The sequence below is a fragment of the Centrocercus urophasianus genome, unplaced genomic scaffold (assembly GCF_019232065.1).
Source record: "Centrocercus urophasianus isolate 14NV4802_14NV808 unplaced genomic scaffold, USGS_Curo_1.0 seq_11, whole genome shotgun sequence".
Taxonomy (NCBI): domain Eukaryota; kingdom Metazoa; phylum Chordata; class Aves; order Galliformes; family Phasianidae; genus Centrocercus; species Centrocercus urophasianus.
This window is the reverse complement of record NW_024884253.1, coordinates 50128875-50154775: the sequence shown is the minus strand read 5'-3', so window position 1 is coordinate 50154775 and position 25901 is coordinate 50128875. Positions and strand designations below refer to the sequence as shown.

General features: G+C 40.6%; 2 protein-coding genes across 4 annotated transcripts in view; one reads left to right on the top strand and one right to left on the bottom strand.

The window, feature by feature from the left end:
• Window positions 1–573: 573 nt before the first annotated feature.
• IMPA2 (inositol monophosphatase 2) lies at window positions 574–20586 on the bottom strand. Its single transcript, XM_042808716.1, has 8 exons — window positions 20444–20586; window positions 15430–15563; window positions 11030–11134; window positions 9629–9674; window positions 7129–7237; window positions 3652–3760; window positions 3356–3507; window positions 574–2576 (listed from the first exon to the last, which is right to left on the bottom strand). The coding sequence occupies exons 1-8, from the start codon at window positions 20549–20551 to the stop codon at window positions 2461–2463; spliced, it is 879 nt and encodes a 292-aa protein (XP_042664650.1). The 5' UTR covers window positions 20552–20586; the 3' UTR covers window positions 574–2460.
• Window positions 20587–20714: 128 nt separating this feature from the next.
• Window positions 20715–25901, top strand: part of MPPE1 (metallophosphoesterase 1) — a 26494-nt gene continuing 21307 nt past the window's right edge. For all 3 annotated transcript variants that reach the window (XM_042833645.1, XM_042833617.1, XM_042833654.1), the window contains exon 1: window positions 20715–20785. The gene's annotated coding sequence lies outside the window, so the exon portion shown is untranslated. The remainder of the gene's footprint in view (window positions 20786–25901) is intronic.

The following is a 25901-nucleotide window of genomic DNA, read 5'->3' as shown; positions in this document are numbered from 1 at the left end:
GAGGAAAGTGATACATCTGTAAAATAATCCTGTTTTTGTTTCCCGGGGTACTTTGCAGGCAGATCACTTCACTCTGGCCCATTGGAAGGATTCAAACCGCCTGCACTGGTGCACAGCAGGCAGGGAAAGGCGGGATGGCTGCTTCCCACACAGTGCTGCTTGAATTGTGGCCCAGCCCCACATGGGTAACCAACACAAGAACTTGCAGCCAGTTTTCTGCCCCTCTCCCTTCCCACAACTTTCAGGGCTCAGTTTAGCAAGTCAATCTTGTGTGCCATTTCAGTCACCACCCAGATGGCCCAGCTCAGCCTAGCTCTGGGAGCGGGTGGGTCAGGGCCTGGGGTGGTGCAGGCTGAGCTGCTGGGAGGCAAGCAGAGTTCCTGTCCTGGCAAGGAGGGGCCTGATGGGGTCAAGCCTCTGCCGTACACGAACCCTACCAGTCTAAGCTTCCTTACGCAGCTTATGGCATGAACAGAAGCTCCAGCAAAGCCCCTGGGTCTGAGTGCCTCAGGATCAGAGTGGTGCTGGCAAGCTCTGTACCGGTTGGTGCTCAGAAATTGGGAGAAGGGCAAATAAGAGACAAGCAAGACTATTAGTATTTATTATTTGTATTATAGCACCTCAGTGCTTAGTCACAGACAGAACTGCATCCTATGAGCACTGTGCAAACGCCAAACAAAAGTACTACAGTCCCTGCCCCAAGAGGCTTACAGCCTAAGTTTCCACAGAGATGCGAGGAGATGGAGAGGTGAAAAGGAACAGTGACAGCACAGTGACCATTGTGACAGCATTGTTTTGATGACAGGAAATATCCAAGTTCCTAAAAGCTTAGTTATACTGTGGCTTTCTTCACCTGGTCAATGCTTTATATTTCTCATGGGGAAAAAAAAAAGCATCAAGAAAATCCCACAGAATTCACGTTATATTCAGTGAAAACATTTGTCATTACAAGAAACACATATAAGGTTATTTTTACAAATTATCGTTCAGTTTGTGTGTTTTAAGAAGGCATCTGAACACGTTTACAAAGTCTACACATGCAGTGTAAAAAAGTTTTAGAATTTTTAACTGTTTCTTTTTGACTCATTCATGTATTTAATTTGCACTCTTGCAGAAAAGAGGTATCTTTTTATTCAAATTTTTAATAAAAAATTAGAAGTGATTTCATTTCAACCACAACTGTTATGGACGCTGTTGTATCCCCTCTGTGCCCAAGATTTTAAAAATAACTTAAATAGAAACAGTCACTGTGGCATAATTAAAAACAATGCTAGATAGAAGGACAGGGAACAAGTGGGTATTGAGGAAAAATATATAACTGATTTTACAGGTTTCTCCGGTCAAAATCTGTGATTGTGTGGGAAGGGCATGTGGTTCACAACTTTTTTGCAGCATATCTTATGTGCATATTAAGAACTTCCCCATAAAGAGCTGAATCCTGCTGTTCTTCAAATTTCACTAAAACCAACCCCTCTGTGATGCTGCACTCTATTCTGTTACTGTGTGTCATGGTTAATACTGCAAATAACTCAGTGGAGTTCAATATCCCTGGTTTTAAACATCATTATTCTATGATACTAAGAGTTTGCAGGTGGCCTGCAGGACAGTATGGTTTATGACCATGAAACAGGATGAAATGGGAGAAGAGTTAGGTAGACAGTTTATAAAATCATAAAAGCATTTTCCATGATCAGCTCTGTTCTCAGCTATTGGTTAGCCTCCCCCACTGAAGACATGTAAGTAACGTACGTTCTTCATCTGAATACAACTTCCAATATGAACTTTCTTTTATGCATTCTCTAAATTGCCATGAACATCCAATATGTTGGATGTACATGGCAACATGTACATATGCACATAGACATACACGTGTATGTCAGCATGGATCTATGTGTGTACGCATGTCTACGTGTACCTCTATACACAAACAGACATACACAAATATATATACCTACACATATCTATGGATAATATAGCTATGACATAGTTAGGAAACAGTAATGTCATTTTTATTGCATCCTTAAGTATCATAGAACGAGGGTATTATAGGCACACATCTTAATTACTTATCCTTACTACAGTCCTAAAAGCTCATTTACCTGAGATCTGCTTCTGTAAAAATAAAGTTCAATTTTTAGCTGCATGTTACGAAAGACTAAATATCAGCCCCACAGATATGAAATTACAAGTTACTTTGAAACTAGAGCTACCAGTAAAATATTCTATCCTGTAAAAAAGATACTGCCCAAAGAGATACATATTAAAAAGGAAACATGATTCTTACACGTTTAAAAATCTCTCTATGCCTTCCCATATTGTAATAAATTTATAAAAAATATTTGACACAGAAAATCTCCCAGAAAGCATTTTGCTGAGATCACGTACCCTTTAAACCACTCATCTTGCAAAAGTTACATAGTTCAGGAGAGCAGACTCCAGATTACATGTACTTAATTTCCATCAGTTTTCATCATCCCGCCTGTAGTCAATAGTTTGTATTTCCTGAGCTATGAACATCGCCATCTCTCTGGTGCCCGCAGCAACCACTCGGCAGGACATGAGATCCAGAGGTCCCCCTGAGGACAAGAGGGTTAATGAGAACTGTCTTAGGTGACATAAAAAGGCAACGAGTTCTGAAATATAAACCACGCTGTAATTACAAGGACAACCTAATTCAGGTCTTGGAATCTCTTGCACAAAAGTGATTTCATAAATTTCTAGAAATTCTAGAATGCAACAGAAGTACTAGATGTTTAGATTTCTTCAGTACCAACAATAAATGCAGTGTTTCCTTCATTTAGTAACAGGAAGGGATAGGGCAAAAATTAGTTCCATCAGCATACCCTTCTTAATACACAGAATCTTTCCATGATATTGACATACTGGTCACCAGGAATCCATTACTCTGTGTCTTTGTATGTGTACCACATAAATGAACAAAATAATCCAGAGGCTGCACTGGCCTTTATGCCCTCTAGCCATATTTGTTCAGACATGTACCTGAGACTGCTTCTGTCTTGGAAGGCTGTCTGCTGAAACTGTCTGGAGTCTGAGCATGTCTACCAAACTTGAGGGCTAGCTCTTTACAGTAAATCTGATGCTTTAAAGGAATTACACCAAATCACTGAAATATAGTTTGACTCAGAAGACCTCTGATGTGATGAAACCCCAGGCTGGAATTACATCACTGTGGTATGATTAACTCAACAGAGTCTAATGGAGAGTGCAGATGTTCCTGCCAAACACTGCCAGAAGTGAGACTGAGCCACAGGAGGACTGTACTGAGGTGACTCCAGGTGCCTGAAACAGCCACATGATCCCCCAAAAGTCCATGAAACAGAAGTACTGCACTCACCTGAAGTGTCTATCACAGTGCCACCTGCCTCTCTGATGATGACAGTAGCTGCTGCCAAGTCCCAGCAGTGTAACCCAAACTGGTAATATGCGTCGGCAGCACCAGATGCCAAATGGCACAGAGCCAGGGTGGAGCTCCCAATCACACGGACCCTGAGCACAGCAAGGAGACAAAGAAACACCAAGCAGAAAACACCTTTGATTTCAATCTGCGTGTTAAGATTGAAAAACATGCAACATAGTTGATTATTTTTTCATGACTTTGGGTCATGAGACACATACTGTAAGGTATCTTACCCATGCGCTTGGGCCTTGAGCAACCTCTCAATGTTACCAAGGAACAATTTCAAAGTTGCAGGGTCACGTTTTGGACCAATTTCTGTTAAAATTAAGGCCTTCGAGATATCTGCAATGGAGGTAGTTGCTTTCATTAATTCAACAGTTTCCTGGAGCTTCTGGAAATTTGTTTGAATTAAACACTAATGGACTCTTTACAGAAAAACAATTTTCACGTCCCCCCCTTTTTTTTTTCATCCCAAGCTCTAAGGTTAGGTTATGTGGCAACTTCACATGAAAATTCAAGCAAGGCTATATTTCTGCTATCAAATGGTTTGATCTCAACACTTTTTTCTTTTAAAGAACAGGAATATTAAAAACAAGAAAGCATTCTTACATGTTGTCTGTTTCCATACATTGTTTTATTTCATATACCTGTCAGCTTTTGGAAAATTCAAAGACTTCGTCAGTCAACAAAAAACAATGCAGTTATCTAGTAATTATTAATGGCACTAAATTAATCACATTTAACAACAGAATGGTTCCTGAATAGGAAACTTCAATGTAACTTGTTAATAAATTATAAGCACTTGGGGATACACTAAGATGAATGAAACATTTCTACTTAAAACCACCAGTCATCCAGTAACAGCTCCCTTTTGTTAGGACATTTCAAAGACTGAAAACATCTTATGACTGAAAAATCTTCTTATTACCATAAACAAAACCAGTATTTTACTAAATAATACTAATAAATGAGAGCTGCATCTGTACTGTGTTCAGCAAAAACCATGCCAGTCTCCACCAGGTGAGGATGTCAGCTCTGTGTACGGCCAAGACTCATGGTGACCTGCAAAGTGTTGAAGTAGACCTCCTGTGAGATCTGCATGTTGCTGGCATATAGCAAACAGATGCCAATTTAGGTGGAGATGGTTGATCAAGTGTCAAGTGTTCCTACTTCTGCTGTGCCAGCTGAACTCAGAGGTTTAGCTGCATATTACTTACTAACCAGGCTGTGCCCAAATGTCAAGTGTCACCTTTATCCCACATTAAAGGCCAGACATTCATTCACATAGGGCATCTCCACCTGGTTATTACAGCCAATTGCGTAAATTAAAGTTCTTAGCAGAAGTAGCAAGGAGATTTTCAAAAGCAAATTAGGATGGAGCAAGACATCACTTAATTAAACCAGCTACCAATGAATTTAGTATTGCAAAGGAACATGATGGATGCAAGCAATGTGGTAAGTGGTTGGTGAGTAGCAGGTATATAATTAGATTAAAAGTTAAAGCATATCACAAAGCTGAAGTGTAGGAATATAGATCTAGCAATCACTTTTTAAACTACTGCATTAAAATAGAGGAACGGTGATCCAGACACACTGCAGGTTTTCTCTGTTTAGCCACAACTGAAAACTTGGGATAGTGAAAGCAATCTGCTGTATACATTTTTGTACAACACACACAACTTATAATTACAGAATATTTAATGCATGCCTCATTACTAAAATGCACCAAGCATTCAAACTACACCAGTCATAGACAGGTAGATAGGCTGTAACCAGGACAGATTTTCTTTTGAGTTATTAAGTATATTTCTGATGAATAAATGGATTTCTCCAATATTCTTCAATGCTACAGCCAGGTAGAAATTGGATGAAGAGAGGGAGGTTGCTTCTTAGGAAAAAGGAGCTGGCTGATCACAAAACCCAATGGGGTTTAAAGTATTCAATATACAAGAGAAAACACACTGACTGCTCCTCACTCTGGTACAACAGATTTAACAGTGATAGGGACACATTTGAGAAAAAAACAATTATCTTGAAGATAGAAGGTTATGAAAAGAAAATACACTTACAATACTAGTACAAGTAAGGCCAGATCTGTATCTAAGCATGAGAAGAAAGTAAAACTCAAGGTCAGAAGGAAGATGGATCCTTAAATTAACGTGTATCCTGATTGCCTGGACTCCCAAACCAGACCTCTACAAAATTTGTCATTGACAAAGATTATTGCACATACTGTAATTTCAAATGATTAAACCTGAACAATGAATGCGTAGCGTAGATCAATATTACACAATGCTATCCAAGTAATCACATTTCCTGAAAACAAAGGGCATGAAGCAACATGACAGCCTACATCTCCAACATATCATTCATTGGTGAAGGCTATTTGAATTCCAGTTGTAGGTACATATATGCTCTTTTCAAGCCTTGTTTTATTTCACTGAAGCCACAGTCCTTATTGGAAAACAACTGTGACTGTATACACTTAAAACATCAACAGAACTGAGACTAAAGAAGATCCATCTTCACTGATGAAAGTGCCCACCACCAAATGATGTCTCTCAGAACAAAGGAAAATTCTAAAGCATTTGAAAGAGCAGAAGGTTTGCTTCCCTGGCTGCGTTCTACACTCCTATACAGACCAGAAGCCCAGAGAAAGGACAAAAGTGGCACGTGCCAAAATTATTCCTTACTTAACTGGAAACCACAAATTTTTGTCTGCAAAAGGGAGTGGGGTCTTTCTGGGAGCGGCTCAGCCAGCCCATCCAAGAATACCCCTAACTTTTCCTTAGCCTGCCTTAGCGCAGGCTCTTGTGGATTATGGATATTCAAGCACTGACAAAAATGTGTGCATAATTAAGGATTAAAAATTTAGTTGCCACTGACTTTACAGTGTGCTCCATTTTTCCCAATAGGCAGATCCTGGCTCACAATTTCACAGAAGTTTTGATGCAGAGTTTTCCTTGGGGCACTACAATGCACCTGTACTTTAAAATTCTTGAACTTACGGTGTGGCTCATTAAAATCTCTTTTGGGAGTGAAATTTTAACCACCTCCCACGTATGATGTTGTACATTTTTGGCACATGTTGGCTTCCGTCTAATAATTGAATATCATAAGGAAACTTCTCTGTAAATTTGTTTGCTGTTGATTTACCAGTAATACAATTCCATTAAAGTGTTAAGTGTTGCTAGCCATTTGTTTGTTAAAATACACCTCACACAGAAAAGCAAGCTGTTAAAGAACTCCTATGAAGCATGCATCCTGCAGTTCACTGGTAACATGTATATCTACAGACATAATACACTTTATGACATACAAGTTTATTGGAATAAAAAGTGAATGACAGTCAGCATAGTACAGTGAATTTGATTCACCATTCCCATTGCATCTTGCTCATAAACAGTGATGCCTGTCTACAGCTGGAATGAAACTGGTGAATCTATTAATTCTTCCTCATTTTAAACAACAGTTATGAATCAGAATAACATACAATTATTTAAGTAGTTCACATTCAGCTGTACATTTTAAAAAGAAAGTGAGAAAAATTGTGATTTTTGAGAAAAAAATCAAACACATAACAAAATTATCATGCAGAAGAAATACCTTCCATCAGGATAATGATGTTCATTATCCTAATGATGATTTGCAACAACTCTGAAACAAAATTAACATATTCCTTTTAGAGTTCTAACAAAATCTAGACCAACCTGTCTCTTTTGATACCTGAAGCCTTTTGTCATTACAAAATGCCCCTTGACCTCTTCTACCAGTGTATAATCGTTCTTCAGTGCAGTGGTAAATTACACCAAATTCAAGCTTTAAGATTTTGAAAAGGAAAGAAATGAATGCAACTCAAATTACTCATCATAAATATAAACAACTACTAATGGCAGAAAGATCAGCAATATGTTAATTGGTACAGGTAATCAAAGATTATACTGATGCTAATAAAGTGGAATAATCTTACTATTACTGTTATATTTGAGATATAGGTCATATAAAATTCAGTTTACAAAGAGAAGTTAATTCAGTCTGTTCATGATCTTCTAAACTCTTACTTGCAGCTTATTTGCGTTCACATTAGAATAGATTAAATGCTAAGCTGATTTCAAATTCAATAAAATGTTTCTACTGAAAATAATCAAAAGTTCTCTACAGCCAGATTCTGAAAGCTTTTTTTTTTTTTTCCACTGGTGAGCAGTTCTGCCTAGAAGAAGTCCATTAACTTTCGCTGGGCCCTAAAAATTTGCAACCCCAAATACACAGACATGATCAGTCAGGCATACAAACTCAGAAGTCAGTGTACACAGTTTACTAACAATAGGTACTTTTATTTGCATTTCACCTTTCATGGGCATTTAATTTGCCTGTCTTTTCAACCAAAGTAGTACCCTCCAGTCACTTTTCAAATGTCTCTCTACAAAATTGTTTTCTTTAAACATACAAGTGAGAATCTCATGAAATCATGAGACTCCAAGAGGGGTTTGAAGAAAAATATCAAATACTCTTTGTCAAATCTCTCAGTGAAAGCTTGAGATAAGTAACACTGGATTCTTTGTGGGAATATCACTTCATGAATGAGAGGGTCCCAATTTGAACATTGATTTAAACCCAATGTATTAAATTAATAGATTTCATTAAAAGATCTTGAAGGACTTTACAGACTTAAATGATCAGCTACTAAAATCACCCTTAGATAAGTACTACTAGCTACATTCTATTTAGAGGGGGACACATACACAAGCACTAAGTGACTTGCCCAAGGTCACAGAAGTTGGTAACAAGATCAAGGAAACATCTCAGATGTTCTAGACCACAAATCTTTCCCTGCTGCCCTCCTCCATTCAGAGCAAGTAATCTCTGGTCCCTCCTCATGGACAATTCAAAGGGAATAGTCTGTAGTCTGTCCTTCTTACACTGCTTCTTACACTGAGGTCCCATGTAAACCAAAGATATATATATATTTTTTTTTTGAGGAACACTATTAATAGACTCTCTCCCTGGAGACATCTACAAGAATTTCTTCAGTACTGTTCAAGGTTTACATTCAGACCAGTTCCCCTGTGTGCACTTTGGCTCCTTTTCAGCTTACTCATTTTTTTTTGTTTTTCCCATTTGTTTAGTGAGGGAGTTTTAACATCATTCTTTATTTTTGTTTCAGCTTTGTTTAGTTTACATAACCCAAAATATGCAGCATCAAAATCACGATGGTGTTCTAGAAAACATAAATATTAGAGAAAACTGTCTGGTAACAATACATAGTATTCAAAAGGACTTCTGGGAATGAATAAACTTGAGAAAAGCATGGAAGTGTTTCTTCACAGTTGCCATGTTTGAAAAGTCTAACCATAGAAGTACACATTATTCTGTTTGAATCCATAAACGCTGCTAGCACATCTGAAAACTACGTTATTGCTGCACAGAATTCTTGCTGACTTCAGTTACAGCTATATATATGTATTTGAGATTGTGGATTTAGGCTGGAAGAGGTACATTTCTTGGCAATTTGAACAGCTGTTTCTTCAGTTTGTATCAAACTGTAAAATGGCAACATTTGGAGAAAAGCCACTAGCATGAATGAGTGCATGGTTGGACGAGATGATCTTAGTGGTCTTTCCAACCTTTTCCATGATTGATTCCTTGATCTACGGAACTTAAAAAGGACAACAAATCTGAAGGCTAGGTACTTTTTTTTCGCCTGTAATCAAGCTCTCATGAGCGAAATACAGTCATTTCACTGTATTACGAAAACCTCAAAGGCAGATGAAGTAATCTAGACCCATCATTTTGTGCTCTTCATAGAAAGCAGCTCCAAATTGCCTTATAATAGCAGTTAGTGTTCAGAGATACTGCTAGCAGGAAAGAAGCAATCATAATCAACAGAACACTGGGAGATACGGTTAAATTATGAATATATTTAACTTATCAGGGTTTTGTCCTATGAAACCTTCCTTACACCAGCACTTCTTTTTTAGTCACATAAATCCTGTAACATTTATAATGATTTATAAGAATTTTTCTGTAAATGCCAGTTTGCATAAGTGAAATTTTACAAGACTGGGATTGTAAGCTAGCAGAGTATGACAAAATGCATTTAAAAAGCATGGGAAAACCTGAACAATGGTGGATTTATTTTTTAAGTTCCCACTTAGTTTTGAGGTTTTTAACCAAATCTCAGGTACTCATCCTAAAGAACATACTTCATACCTCTTTGTTAACAGCAAATCCAATGCTCACTGCCACTGTTGGAAATCTGTGACAAACAAGAAATGAAGTATTAGTGGCAAAAGTTCTCTCAGCTTCACATTTACATAGCTCACTTAAGCAACACAATCCCACCTGGAGCTCTGTATCAAAAAAGCTTTAATATTATGCTATTTCTCCTTCATCAGACTCTTTAACTTTATCAGGTGAGTTTAAAAGTTGATTTAATATTTGAAAATGCAAGAAGTAAATACTTAAAAACATTAGGATCTTTATACTAAATGTGTTGTACATTTTAATAATATTTTTGCTTTAGTTTAATTGAATCCTCCATTGCTTTATAACAAGTCGTTGGTCTTTGAGAGCACATTTTGTTCCATTGAACTGAGAAGGTGAGATAGCAATTAAGTTGCAAGGAGATACCTTCTGCTGACATCAGCATAAGGAGAAACCTGTTCCTCTACCCTCTCCTTTGCCAAAGTGATGGTCACGTACTTAATTTACTCCTTTTAAATAAGTATTATTGTTTTTTAAACAATGAAATAAATTTATTTTTTCAAATATATTTCAAAAAGGACTATGAAGATCCAGAAAATATTGCCAGAAAGAAAAAACCTTCACTTAATTGCATCAAACAGCAGCATGTGACCTCCCCCTCCTTCCTCACTTCAATTCTATACAATGACACCAAAAGTCAGGGAAATGCTATTTCCCCCCCCCCCTTAAATATAACTACAGTTACATTAAACTACTAACTATAAAGCAGAACATAATTCAGTTTCTTAAGTTAAAGTATTATGAACAATCATAGGCTTACAACTCCTACCACTCAAATGATGAAGAAAAACTTTCATATTTTTGCAAAAATGATCCCTAAGTTTCTTATTTTTACAGAGCAGTATTACAGGAGATTAAAACCACCATCTGCATTCAGCTTAGTTTTCATCTAAGTGCAGCCTAGTTTTCATATGCCATGACTGTATTTCCCAGGAAAAATGAAGCACTTGTATTTGAAAGGGAGAACACACCAGTACAAAAAGGAATTCATAACAACCACGTACGGAGTAAGGCCAAATGTCATCATAGTACAGCCTTGTTTCTTTGGTTCAGCTCAAGTCTCTACATGTTAATGTGTGATATTTATAAAGGAGCTGTGAGTCAAGAGCTTCCAGGTCATTAAGCAATCAGAAGACATATTATCTTACCTTTAGACAACAGTACAGTGCTCTCTCCAGCACGAACACACACTCCCACAGATAAAGCATAAAGTGACAGAGGGATGACTCCTACTTATATGTCACGGGTACAAATTTACCACAGTAAAATGCCTTCAAGAAGAAGGGAGGTTTTGTGAGAAGCTGAATTATGTCATTCAATGTATTTCTCACTCCACTGTCTACTTACCTATGTACAAAATTGCAGGTTCCATCGACAGGGTCAATAATCCAGGTAGGACTGTCAGTGAGGACACATTTTGAACCAGCAGCAGTGGATTCTTCTGCAATGAACCTGCATTTAATGGGAAATAAAAGTCTCAGAAAACTTGCTGAAATATGTGACTCAGTAATTTTAACTCCATCTTCCTGTCTTTTGAAGAAGTATTTAGTTTATAAATACATACAAACGTTATATACATGCGCTCATATATATATATAAAATTGATGTATACACATATATAGACATTTCTTTCTTTCATTGGAGAATGGAAAACTTTCACATAAACTTTAAACAAGAGTTCTCAACTTCATAGCATACTATTTGGCATGGTAAAAAAGATCTCCATTCATGTTCACCTTCTTAATACACTATTGAAAAAGTAATTGATACACTATTAAAAAAGAAAATTGATCTGAATTGGCACTCCTGGAACTCTAAAGGAGATTTCTCTGTAGAATGTAATTTTATGGTTGAGGTCTGTCTCTTGCAGTAAGTAATATAAACTGCAAAATGTAGTTGCTTCTCATTGCAGTTAAATTCAGTCAACAGGAAGAAATGAACTCTTACAAGAATCCACAACCTCACTCCTATTAGAATTTTTTTCAAGTAGTAAGAATCAGGAAATTAAAAGATCTACACAGTTGAACTTTCTTCTTCCCATGACCCAGAGAAAAAACAATTTTTAAATTTTTTTTGTACACACAAGGCACACATTGAAATTTGAGCTCATCTTGTTTTCCCATTTCTTTCATATCAATGCTTTTATTTTAATCTTTCTTCCCTGGGAAACGTACATCCAGTTCTGGGGTATTTCCTGCTGACCTTAATTATCCTTGCTCTCCCATAAACTGCTCAGTGTCTGTTTTTGTAAAAGCTGTGCAGGTTGCTACTCTCACAGATTTGAATATGGTTCTACATATACAGAGTGTGTAGAATTGGACTGCTAGCACTAAATCTCACTTTTGGTTTCATACGTGCCACATAATGTTGCAAGAATGAGTTTAAAACATCCTGCAGATGGCACAGATGGAGAGTTCTTGAATTTTCCCAGTGCTATTTTGCTTTTTCCTCAGCCGAAAGGGACTATTTCAATGGTATTATGGATCTCCATCTGATATAAGAAGGGAAGCAGTAAGAGTTTGTTGCTATTTCATTCTCCATTAGAGTGAACAGCTGAGAAACATTTTAAGTGTTAGTGTGCAACTAGAAAGCCAAAAAGACTTGAACAAGTGTTCTCAGTCAAGCACAGCACATTACAGATTCCTTGCTCTATATATTCAATTATTTTGTCTCGTGCCTTTTCCTTCCAAAAATCTTGTAATTAACTCCCACCATAAGCTCAGGCAGCACTCCTGGCTGCAAGAGAAACCCATCTTCCTGCAAATGGACGGTGTGGCAGCTGGTCCTGTATCATCCACAAATCATGCCTCCGTTTCCATCTCTGCCACATCCTTCATTGTAGCCATTGTCTCACCAGTCAAAAGGAAGCTGAAATGGGACTCTCTTGAAGAACAAGAGTATTTCTGTAAGGTGCTTTACCCTCGTATCTGGGGGACAAATCTATCCCCTCCCTTTCCCCTCCAGTGGGCTATGATGTTGTAGTCCTCAAGTAAAAAGCTCTAACACAAAGCTAGGGTACAGCAGTGCCACTGCTAGGTACTCATGTCCAAGGTCAATTTTCCAAAATGGCTACAGGACAGCACACTTTATGAAATTTTTGCTAGCAGGTAAAATAAGCCAGTTGCTGCTACACAATACCAGGTACTAAATTCCAAATGTTAGGCATAGTTTAAGTGGGAGAGGTAGCCATGTTAACACTGTAAATAACAGTAGTTAATTTAACATGCCAGCCCTTCAGCTCTTTTGACCTCTCTCCAAATCTGGATTAAAGTTTTCTCCCACGGAAAATGAGTCCGGTAATTTTATCCTAGCCTTACTGGACATCTGTTCACGCCTCAAAGCCACTCTGAAACTCAGTGCTGGAACAGCAGGGAGGCTGTAGCACAGCCCAAAGGACAGAAAGAACCCTGAAGGTTCAAAACAGGGCTGCCCCTCTCCTATCCCCTTAAGGGGTCTGAGGGCAAAATGCTGGCAGCCAGGGTTGGATGTCAGCTCCCCTCATGTCTGAGTTCTGACTGGAATGGCTCCAGGATTAAGGCCACAACTGACACCAAAGATGACAGCTTGTGTAACAATAACACAGGCAAATGACACAGTAAAATTTTTCAGCCAGCAGTCCATGATATTCTGGCTGTGCCTATCTGTGCTATGAAGATCAACCAGAAAAAAAAAAAAGAAACCTTTTGGGAATATTTCCTTGAAGCATTTCAAAGTGCCAAACAGTGTGAGAGCAAAGAAGAAAACTTGGTTGAAACATAAATGAGAATGATGCATGTCCCTTGGCTAAGCAGAGAAAAGAAGAAAGAAATATAGGATAGAATCACATTTTTAACAGGTTTTCTTAACACTTCTGTACTCCTGAGTACATTTTCAACACCTCAGGATGGATCACTGCCACAGCACAAATGGTATAGATCCCAATGAGATCTCTTCTAGGTTTTTTAAATCCCAGGATACATTTCTAGAGTCAGATAACATAAGAATCAAGATAACTTAAGGGAAGGAGTAACAACAGAAACTTTCATTGATGCTTTCAACAGCCGGATTAGGGAGAGAATGAACACAGTTTCATTTTCCACTTTTTGGAAATGATCTTTTGATGTTTTCACTGTACTTCAGTTTAAACCTCGATTCCTTATGTGGATTCCTCATTGCAAGCATCTAAATTTAGTCTTCTAAATCTAGTTTTAATCTACTGTTTAATCTAAATGCATTTGCTGTCTGAACAAACTCCAAACAAAAACAACCACGCTATCAGCATAAATGAACAGCCTTGAAGAAATAGCAATCCTTTTATTTGCCTACAGCAATCCCTTTATTTGCTTTTGAAGTCAGAAGAATGCTGCACAGAGTTAGTAAAAGTTAAAAATTTTTCTGTTTCTTGGTCTATGTTGACCTTATAACTTTTGTTTCCATTTTGAGTCACTTGAGTGCTTCTGTTGATTCCAGTTTCACGCAAAATGTGTATGTTTTATGTTCTCTGCCAGGCTGTTCAAGGAAAAAAGAAACAACAAACAGTGCAGAGGAGAAAAGAGCACTGCCAGCAACAGTAGATGGAATATTACAGAAATAATAGGCTTGTAAAGCCTGGCACTCTCTGGAGAATCGCAGCCAAGAACCACACACTGTGCTGTACAGTACTGTCTCAATATGTGATCACATACACCATGTATTCAGAAAGCCATATTTAGTATATAATGTTCTTTCTACTTATTCTTTTTTTCTCTTCTTGTTATTTTCTTACAACAGCAGAGCTGACAAGCAGATTAGTAGCTGAACCCCCAGATTCTCATGTTTGTTGATTTCTGCACAGTGCTAGATTGCAAGACTCTTCCATTAGAGAGGTAAGCAGTTAGAAGGAAGTCATGTAGTAATTAAGCAATACATAGGCTCTGCAGGCAGATGCATTTTATCCCTGTGTGCCAAAGTCAACTGTGAAAATCAACTGCAGCGTCTCTGCATCAAGCCAAAACTGACCAAGTAATACAAAACTGCTTTCTCATCTGTGCATGTGCCAGGAGGAGGTATTTTCAAACTGTAAAATAATTTATGCCTTGTTTATTTAAATGCACTAAGTGATGGTGGTAAACTGCCCTGCTTCTCACTGGTTTTAGGATTCTACAAAACAAGATCAGTGTGATTAAATACATTAACTGTCTTGCTCTAGCAAATGCTTATGTATGATGGTAAAAGAACGTGAAGGAAACTTCTGCAGGAGGCGATCTTTGCTATCATTAATTTCAGCTATATAGTAATACATTTTATTTAGCATAATCTCTAGAAGATAAGAGAACAGATTAGAATTCCAAAGATCATGGAGATTCATAGGCAAACTTCATACACAATGTCCTCACCAGAGAAATACCAAAATTAAATATAGCCCAAGAAGTTAAGAAACAAAGTTTCTGTTGTTACTCCTTCCCATAAGTTATCTTGACTCTTACGTTTTCTGACTCTAGAAATGTATCCTGGGATTTAAAATAACAGGTCATGACAGAAATGTTAGGAAATATAAAGTGCTCAGTATTGGGCAGTGGTAGCAATTTAAAAAAGAATCCCACGAATGTGCCCACCATAAGAGGTAGGTAAAACTGAAAGAAGCTGCTACAAGTTAAGAAAAATTAATGTTTACTAATGACAATCTGACTTCCAAGGACAGAATTTTAAAATCCCCTTTCAATGCTTGTCAGATATGCAGCTTCTATAGGAAAAATGGTCATTTGTTGTTTTCTTCTACAGACACTTACCTGTGGGAGGGAAATTTCTCTTTCAGAACAGAAATAATCAAATTTTCCACAAAATGATCAGTCTCAGTCACAAGATCTGCTGCAGATGTCTTTGTGGACACTTGTTTTTCCTCCGTTAGAGCTTTCCTAATAATCTGAAAGGGAAGTTCATAAATCAGTCTTCAATGCCATTCATGCAGTAGACACTAACATAATACAATTACTAACAAAATTATAGCTAATCCTGAAAAACAATCACAGGTCTAATTCTACCAGAACCTATTTTAGCTCCTCCAAGTAAAACCCTTTGGAGATAATGAGCAGTCTTTGGGAATACGGCATTTGCAGGAACCTCTCTTGGCAGTTCAGAAAGGGACTGAGAATGGCATTCATAAAAGGATGATGGCAGTCATTGTGATTTAGGAAATTACAGAAAACACATGTAAGATTAGAAAGAACCTTGAGGCCCATAAATTTCCACACAAAGACATTTTTCCTTAAATATATATATATTTACAAGATCAATAACTCACTGCTCTCTTACTTTAAAAAACATACAGTAAAGCAAACTCCACCATTTTCTTTTTTGCCAACAAAGACACACAATATTTAATTTTTCTTGTGTGTAAGACTGTTTGAATGTCCAAGTGCTGACCACCCATGAGTCCCAAAGAGTTGCTGTGTACATAACAAAACCAAAGATTTAGGCTTCTTCTCAGATATGGAAACAGTGATCTAACTCTGGAAAAATCTTAATCTCCTTTTAAAGGGTTTTACTGCTATAAGCTCAGAATTAAACCACATCAGTTGCAAATGCACGTATGGGAACACAGTCACTAAAAATTTTCCCTCAATTTTCCCATTTTCTTTCTCTCTTTTTTTCCCCTTCATCTCTTCATTAAAAAAACCCACCATATATATATATATATATATATATATATATATATATATATATATATAGGGAGTGGGGTGGGGGATGGAGTAGGATGATAATGCTCAACTAGCAAAAAGAACTGCCTTATTTTTTAACCAGTGACAACTATAAACTCTTTGAAATTAGGAAAGCCAAAGAAAAGCAAAGATTAAGTACTGTTTATTTCTACACAATTATATTAAAGGAAAACAGCACCAAGAAGACCAATATCCCATGTCCCTTCTACAACACTGATTAATTTAGTTACATTTCCATGGATCAAAGTATTTTAAAGCTACCTAAAGAGAATTGTTTTAGGACCAAACAAAACCGTTCTGCTTGTATTATGTACAGGAAAGGAAGCTGGAAATTCCCTAATTTCACCCTCAGCTATTGGGTCTTGTTTAAAATACCACATGTGAAGGAGCTTCAAATGGTTCTGACACGTAACCGACTTTGCTGACTGCTGCCTTAGCATGGACTTGGCAAATGGACTAATGTTTCTGCTTCATGAGCTGTAAAGCCTCAATTTTAACTATTTATCCAAACTGGTGAAGACAGATCAGAACATTTTGCTTCAAACTCTTGCTGATGTTCATTATTGTACACCAAAACATTAACTCGACTTAATCATTTTAATTCCCTCAATGCCGTGCATGGTTTTCTCAGTGCTTTAGCCACACCACTGTAGAAGCACCACTTTAAGAAAGCCCTCAGGCTGCTCCTCAGTCCAAAGCAAAATCCAAAGTGCTGCAACTGTCTCAGCTGTGTTGTGTAACCTCTCTAAAAAACACGCTATGCTCCCGTTTTTTATTTTCATCACTCCTCTTTTCTATTTCCTGTGAGTGAACGTGTTGCTGGACTCTGCCTTTCTTAGCAACTTTGAAATATTAAGAGTCTGGAGCACAAGCCTTTTGGTGGCAGCTGAGATAATAGGGATTGATCAGTCTGGAGAAAAGGAGGCTCAGGGGAGATGTTATTGCTCTCTACAGCGACCTGAGAGGAGGTTGTGAACACTTTTCCAAGGTTACAGTGATAGGATGAGAGAGAATGGCCTTAAGCTGTGCTAGGGGAGGTTCAGGTTGGATATTAGGAAAAAATTCTACTCCAAAAGAGTGGTAAAGCAGTGGTACAGGCTGCCCAGGGAGGTGGGGGGTTGTGGGTCACTGCCTCTAGACACATTCAAGAACGGTGTGGATGTGGGGGGCACTGAGGGCACGGTGTACAGGCTGATGGTTAGACTAAGTCATCTGTGAGGTCTTTTCCAGCCTTAATGATTCTATGATTAAATCATGCAACAGAGAATAGAAAGGACAGAGGGCCCAAATGCCTTCTCAAGAACACCTGCCCAGACAACCACCTACAGAGAGGTGCTCATTACATGTTACAAATCTCATCTCACTGTTCTGTTATACACATCACACACTTCTGGAAGTTCCAAGACAGACTGACTTGCTTGCAATACTGTCCTGAAATATTTGCTCACAAGTAAAACCATATGTCTAGATTGAAAGTATAACCACCTGCGTATAATTTGGGAAATAATTTGGGAAATAACCGTCTGTTTTGCTAGCAAAATCTATGCTCCATAGATCCAAATATCCTAAAAGCAAACATAGGGAGGAAATCTTGGAAATTTCTTGCCTTCTCCCCCCAACCCCTTTCTTTTTTTTTTAAGTGAGATTCTTCTGGGTCTCTCATGATATACAAAATTATTTTCTAATCCAAAAAACCTCCAAAAAGTACCTGTGGACTTCAACATGTTAGCCTCTCATCTCATTTTCTCACCCTTCTTTTAATCTTTGTGCAAATGTACTGACTTTGGTGAAATTCCTCCAGTTGTAATTGCAGAGAACTGTGCAAATATTACCCAGAGCTCAGAATAGCATCAGAGGTACAGAAACTGGTTATATTTGCTTCTCTTCAGCAGCAAGTCACAGTAAACCGACAGGTGTACTTCTCACAAGCATAGCAAAAAGAGTTTACTCACAAAAAAAAAAGCAGAAGAGAAGGCTGAAAAAAAATTCAGTTGTGTGTGGCATAAGAGTGGATTAGACATAATTTTAATGCAGGCCAATGACAGACATTACAGAACCTTGGCTACTCTATTTATGAAATACCCATTTACGTTAAAGGAATGCCTGTTACATTTCATAAGACTAATGCAACTTTCTAAGAGGATGGGAAACAGAAGCAATAACTTCAGCCTCGGAATGGAAGTTGCTCCAACATCACTCCTGAAGCATATTCAGGCAATCATTTATTTATTGGCCTCCACAGCTTAGAAAGAAGTTTTCCAGAGCCTTGAAAGAAGATATATTTTACTTATACTCATGAACAATACAAACCCAACAGTCATGTAAGCAAAAAAGAGGAGATCAGAAAACCATCTTGCTGGTTGACTTTTTCTCAAAACCCAAAATCCTGACTTCATGCCTTTCTTTGGGTTGGACTCTACGTCAAGACTCTCAATGACAGTTTCTAACTACAATCCTTCCTAACCTGCATTAGACTGGAGAAAATGAGGGCCTCAAAAGAAAGGCTGAGATGGGAAAATTGCATGCAGAGATGGATGGAGACAGATTTGAGTTCTGGGGAAACAATGCAATCAGATCTCTAGTGAAGGCAGAGGTGTGAAGGACAGGAAGAGAAACAAAAGGAAAAGAACATGCCCACTGGAATTGACTGGTGATCAAAATAAGACTCAACTGTATTCATTTTCAAAAAATAGTAAATCTAGCCCCATAAAATCTAAGTTACACCCCACTTTGTATCCTTATCTCTAATTTCTTTTGGGAGTAGCAGGAAGTGGAATGATACTTTAATAATATACTGTCCTGCCAGTTGCAATGTAGCAGCACTGAAGTGCAAATGAAAATGACGCAAACATCAACCGCTGTGATCTTCCAGGTCATGAAGGCAGTTCTGGCTATTCCCAGAATTTCAAATTTTGAGAAATAAGGTGTGGAGGCTTGAGCAAGCCATGAGAAGCTCTCTTGTGAAATGGCTGGCAGAACCAGCACGCTGGGGAACTCCCCTCAGATCCTGTGAGTGCACAGCCTGTCATCCCGATTTGGATCATCCATTTACTCCTTGACTAAAGTCATCTCTCCCCTGGCATCCTGTTCATCTTTGTGTGCGCGCACGTGTGTTCTGTGAGCGGGAAAACGTGTTTAATGACACATGCTAAGGAAGCATTACAGGTCCTGGCCTCAAGATGAAAAAGGAGCTCCTTAAATAACAGCGTGCAGGTACAAAATACAGCAGAATGGAAGCAGAAGAGAAATGCATGCTGCTGAGCTTCATGTTCTATGCAGTTTCTCCTCTGAGCAGTTCACTGACCCCACTTCTGGGCTCTGTTAGAGACAGGGAAATTCTGCTGTGGTACACAGCTCTGTTAGAGCCAGGGGAAAGCGGCACACAAGGCCTCTCCCGAGGTGAGCGACTGCCTGCTGTAATGAAAAACAGCAAAGCCTCTGCTGAACTGCCCTGGTCAGTGAGTTTCAGTCCTTCTGAGGACACCGGACACTGGTACAACAGGAAGATGCAGTCTCTCTGGCACAGCTATTCTTTTCTGCACACAATCTGCTCAAACCCAAATGGTGGTATAGCAATGCATGGCAATCCGCGTAAGCACACCGCGCAATCTCAGCTGTGCGTACATTCAGTCTTAGCATCACACCGTGCTCAGAAACGCCACAGTAGCAGAACAAGTGCTTGGCGTACGACTGGAAAAGTTACTAAAGCGGCAAATCTTTTTTTTTTTTTTTTTTTTTTTTTTTTTTTTAAATATGTACAAGTGCTGGGGCCACGCACGCTGCCTGCTCCGCAGCCCGAGGTGACCGTGCACGGCCCCAGGTCCTCCCCTCACCGCTGCGTGGCCGAGAGAGCGCCGACAGCGCCCGCCGAGCGCCCACACGGCCCTCCAGCACCCCCACCTCCGGCTCTTCCTTTTTTAACGCTTAACCCAAAAGCGCACCTCCGCAGCCGCCCGAGAAAGATGCTCCTGCCGCGGAGCAGCCCCTCCCCGCCCGTTCCCGGCTCTTCCCGGTCCTGTCCCGCCGCGACGAAGCCCCGCGGGTGGGCAGCCCTCCCTTCGCCGCGGGGGGCGGCGGCCCTCACCTGCCCGGCGCGGAGCGCCAGCTGCACTGCCACCTCCGCGCATTCCTTCCAGGGGTCCCCGCCGCCCGCCGCACCATCCTCTTCCTCCTCCTCTCCGCGGGGTTTCATTGCGGCGGCGGCGGCGGCTCCGCTGCCCGGGGAGGACCGGGGCGAGGGGCCGGGGGCCGGCTGCCCGCCGAGGAGCGGCGCGGAGGAGGAGGGCGGGCGGGCAGGAGGCCGGGCCGAAGCTGCCGCTGTCACTCGGAGCCCCGGCGCCGCCCCGCGGGGAGGACTGGGCGGAGGGACGGAGGCCGCCGCGCTCGATGGGAAGGGCGGGTCGCGGCGGCAGGGCGCTAATTTTAGGTGAGCCCTGGGGGTGGAGAGGGGCCGGGGGTGGCACGGAGAGGAGCGGCGAGAAGGGCGAAAGGCTTTGGGGAGGCCGCTGGCCCGACCCGACCCGACATGGCCGCCGCGGGGCTGGCAGTGCTCGGCGTGGGCTGCTGTGCTGTGTGGAAGGCGCCTAGCGGGCTGCCGGCGGCTCCTCGGCCACAGGCAAATGGGAGGGTGTGCGTGTGCTGCACGGCGTTGTGCTGCTCTGGGCGGCACTCTGGCCCACCTGTATGGGTTGGCTGTTGTTTGGGAGTGTGTAACCCTTAGCGAGGAGCTACATCTGAACGTGCTGAGCGATGGGCTGAGGCCAATGGTATGGCCTGCAACAAGGCCGAGTGCCAGGCCTGCCCTTTGGTCACAGCAGCTCTGCGTATCACTACAGGCCTGGGGATGGAATGCTGCACAGAGGAAAAGGATCTGGGGGTGATAGCTGACAGCCAGCTGAACACAAGCAGTGTGCCAGGTGGCCAAGAAGGCCAGTGGCATCCTGGCTTGTATCAGAAATAGTGCAGCCAGCAGGAGCAGGGAAGTGATTATACCTCTGTACTGAGCAGTGAGCTTCTTGAGTGCTGTGCTCTGTTTTGGATCCCTTGCTACAAGAAAGACAATGAGGCCCTGGAGCATGCCCAGAGAAGGGCAGTGAAGCTGTGAGGGGTCTGGAGCACAAGTCTTATGAGGAGGGGCTGAGGGAGCTGGGATTGTTCAGTCTGGAGAAAAGGAAGCTCAGGGGAGACCTTCTTGTCCTCTAAAGCAACCTGAAAATAGGCTGTAGTGAGGTGGGTTTCAGCCTCTTCTCCTGGGCTAGCAAGAGAGCAAGAGGTTATGGAAGGCCTCAGGTTGTGCCAGGGAGGTTCAGGGTGCACATTAGGAAAAAATTTCTACTCTTTGTAAGAGTGGTGTGGCACTGAAATGGGCTGCCCAAGGAGATGTTGGAGTCACTGTCCCTGAAGGTGTTCAAGAAACGTGGATGTGGCATGGTTAGTGGGCATGGTAGTGGTAGGCTGACAGTTGAACTACATGATCTTAGAGGTATTTTCCAACCTTAACAATTCTACGATTTTATGAGTATATGATAAAACTTGCAGAGACAGGGTAGGTCCTGGAAAATGGGGGGCTGGCTGCAGAGCTGCATGTGTTAAAAAAGAAGGCTCACACTGGGGCCATGTGTGATGGTGTTCTCTGTCATGCTTAGGCTATGTGTGAGAGAAATGGCATGAAATGGCACCAGGAAGAACAAGGAGACAATGTAACAGGTTTTTAACATCAGGGTTTTTTTTTGTTAGCATTTGAGAATAAGTGTGGTAACAAATACATTGCTGTCTGGTTTTGCAGTTAGCTGTGTTGTACATCAGTTTGGATTCCTCAAGGGTAAGGAGAATGAAGAACTTCCTGCAGGAAGCATAGGCCAACGTGCGGTGTGTGTCAGCCAGAGGAGTTGGGGGCCAGTACAGGCAGCTGAGCAATTCTAAATCTTCCTTATAGAGAAAGATGACCTGTGATGGATGTGTACCTAATGCAGTAGGGTAACCTGTCCTAAGTTACTTATTGTGATGCACATTTAATGTGGAATTGAACAAAAGAGATCTGGGGATGGAGCAGAAAAGGAACTGTCGCCTTTAACTTTGTGAAACAGGCATTAAATACATTGAGTGTATGAAATTTGTTTTTGTCATTCAACAGCTGCTCTGTGATCGAAGGTTTCATTTTCAGTGACCTTTTGGAATCTATATTAGTCTGGCTAAAATAAAAATGCTTTAGTGGTACCTGTATTTGCATTAAGAGAAGTACGTAACAACAAAACTTATTATCCCTGATGTAATATTGACAATTTTGTAAGGACCAGGCAAAATTTAATTGGCATGGCTTGAGGTAATGTCAGGACCTTGCTGGGAGAGCTGTCCTGGGGCAGTAAGTGAACATACCAATGAGATGTCATAACACCAGCCTGAACTTTAGCAGGTTCTCCTCATGTCTCAGAGCTGCTACAGCATTCAGAGGCTTGCTGTGGTTAGGCTCATGTCTGAAGCATCTCTGGAGCTTGCATTTTACAAACAGTGCAGTGTGATAGTATAGTAGGTGGGATGCAGAAAAAACCTCACTGGAGGTGATGGTAGGAAATCCCTGGTGCAGTGAAATGTTGTTGCAACAATGGGAAGGTGCTCCCCCCAGTATTTTGCAAGCTGGAGTGTCCTCTCTTAAGTGAGATTTGAGTGGTGTTTGGAAAATGAATGACTCCTTCTAGCTCAGTAGGATTTCCACAACTTCCTTTTCCACTAGTGGAAGGATATTAGTAAAAGAATCACAGAAGGCTGAGTTCTGAAGGCTGAAATAACAACTGAACAAACCCTCAGAATTTGCAAATTCATCTCAATAGTGGTGAAACATTGGAAAACAAACGAAGAGCCAAGAAGAGTACTTAGGAAATCATTGACTGGAGCTAGTATTTTAAGACCTTTCAAAATACATTGCAAAACACTACAGTTGCCTGTAAGCTCTATAAAGAAGGCTCCTATTCACTGATGGCTGTTTTATTACTTCTGTTCTGAAGTTTTTTCAGGCTTCCCTTAGCCCAGGCCTGCAAGCAGTAGGAGCTTGCTGCTGTGAGCTGCCAGTTGCTCTCACACAACCGCGTGGTTTGGGGCACGCTGCAGTTGTTCTCTGCCTGCTGGCTCAGGCTCTGGGCTCACCTTTCATGGCTGCCAAGGTCTTTCGTAACCTCTGATCTTTCATAACCCTTAGTGCTAGCCAGTTCCTTGCACACACGTTTTGTAATCTACACACATGCCATGCTTTTCATCCCATTGACTTGCAGTAGACTCATCCCAGGTGAACTTGAAATACCGGTGTTTCTTGGGTCTGAGTTCTTCTGAGCCTGACCTCGGTCTTTCGCAGTTCAGACTTCCTTTCCTGAGACCAAGAGTGTTCAGAGGAGGGGAAAATACATTGCAAAACAGAGCATGGAGTGCATGCAGTCTTTGATTTCCTTTTCTCATAAGCTGTGAAGCCCTTGTGACTTAAGTGTTAGCTAGCTGGAGGTGATGTCCTCCTTCATTTCCTTTTCTAAAGTGTTGCGCAGCATTTCTCTGCTGTCTGTACCACGCAGATCCTGTTTGCAGCCAGCTCTGTCTGCAGTACTGAAAGTAGGGTCATTGAGAAGGGAAGCTGCTGCGACAGAAATTGGTTTACTTACTCCTCAACCATTCTCTTCTTTGACAGTAATTGCATGCTGCACTGATGCAATACAATTTGTTGTAGTTTTTAAAGAGAATGAGTGACCTCTTGCAGCTGGCCAGCCAGCACTATGGAGGCTGCAGATGTCTTCAGATACTTCGCAGGTTTGATGGATGATCTCTTAATAGGAAATTAAATGAGAGAGCAAGTGACTAACAGCTTTAATAAAAACGGAGAGGGGGTGAGGAAGTAATCTGTTGGAATTATTAGCCTGATGGCTGTGAGAGAGCATTTCCTTGGCATGACAGCCAGTGGCTTGCTGCACTGTTATTGAAGCACTTCAGCATGATTCCATACAGGTGGTCTTTTTATACAGCATAGGATTATATTGGATTAGTCACATAAAATTGATGTTTACTGTTTCTAGCTCCTTTCTGTGGAACTTTTCCCAGTACTCCACCAAGAATGAAGTTTGAGGCTGACAGTCCTCTGTAAGAGGTAACCCTGATGACAAGCTTTTTATTGTTCAGAGTACTGCATTGTGGCTGTAGTTTTAGTTTGTCATGTTGCTGAGTAGATTTTATGGCTGGTGAAGAGGATGCTTGGTCCAACTTTTTTTTTTTTTTTTTTTTTTTTTTTTTTTTTTTTTTTTGTGGTGTTCAAGAAGAGAAGGTACATTGTAAAAAGACTTTCTTGCTCGATTCCCATGAAGAACCACACTTGTGCTTGTTCTGCTCCGTCAGAAACTAAAAGAAGTTTCCAACAATGGCAGTATTTCACAGAATGCTCATTAGTGACTCCGGTCTGCGCTGCTCTCAGTGGTGTGTTAATTGTTGCCTGTGTTTCCTTTCTGTTGCTCAGTCATACCCTGACCGCATTTCTCCTCTGTGTCTAGGAGGCCCCGAGGTCGCTACTCACAGAGTGCCCTCCACATTCTCCTTCCTGCCACAAATTCTCAAAATATGACCTTCAGATCTGTTCTGGGAGTTTGATAATGTGAAACTTCAGATTTTTGGCTTCAAAATCTGACAGATTATAGCAAAATGGTGTCCTTTGGTGTTTTCTAGAATTTTCAAACTGGCTTCAAATCAAATCCAATCAGGTCCTTGCGTTTGATATACAGAAAATAGTATGATTTGGCTTTGGATCTGAATTCTAAACTTTATAGTTTATTACTCTCTTCCACAGTTATGCTAGGGCTCAGCATAGCCAGGTTGCTTCCTGTTTAAAGGAAGGATCCTGAATGCAAACTGGATTTCTGCTTTCAGATCAAAGCTCAAACTGAAACTCCCCTGTGTTGGCCATTTGGTTCAAGATTGTTCCAGGATTTTTCAGCAGGCATTTGTCCGTGAGATTGACAGGGCTGGTTGCGCCAAAGAATGTAATGTCTAGAAAGAATGTGTGAATGTTTCAGTCTCCCACACGGAAAGGGACTCAGGAGCCATCTTTGTTACAGCTGGTAGATGAAAGAGGGATTCATTTGAGGCAGATGAAATTTTTATGTGCTTTCACAAAGGCATCTAGATTTTCACAGGAGAGTTTAATTCCTGGAAAATCTCCTGAGGATAGTAGGTCTTGCTGAGAGTCAGAATGACATATGCTGCCCTCTAATCTGTCTGGAAAAAAAAGCTGTGCCTGGAGTTATTATGGGGTTGTATCAAGTAATCTCGCGCTCAGAGATTTTCTGACAAATTCAATCAATGATTTTGGTGCACATGTAGCTGAAAAAAGTGCTATGGGTCACATTCCTGCTGCTTGGCAATAAGTAGCAGGCTTAACACCAGTGGAATCAATGACATTTTCATTTGTGTGTGCCAGCATGAAATGTGTCTCTGCATACAAAGCTGTTAGAAACAAAAATGCAAGGAAAAAAAAAAGTGTTCAACAAACTGCTTGAATAGTTACATAGGGAAATGCT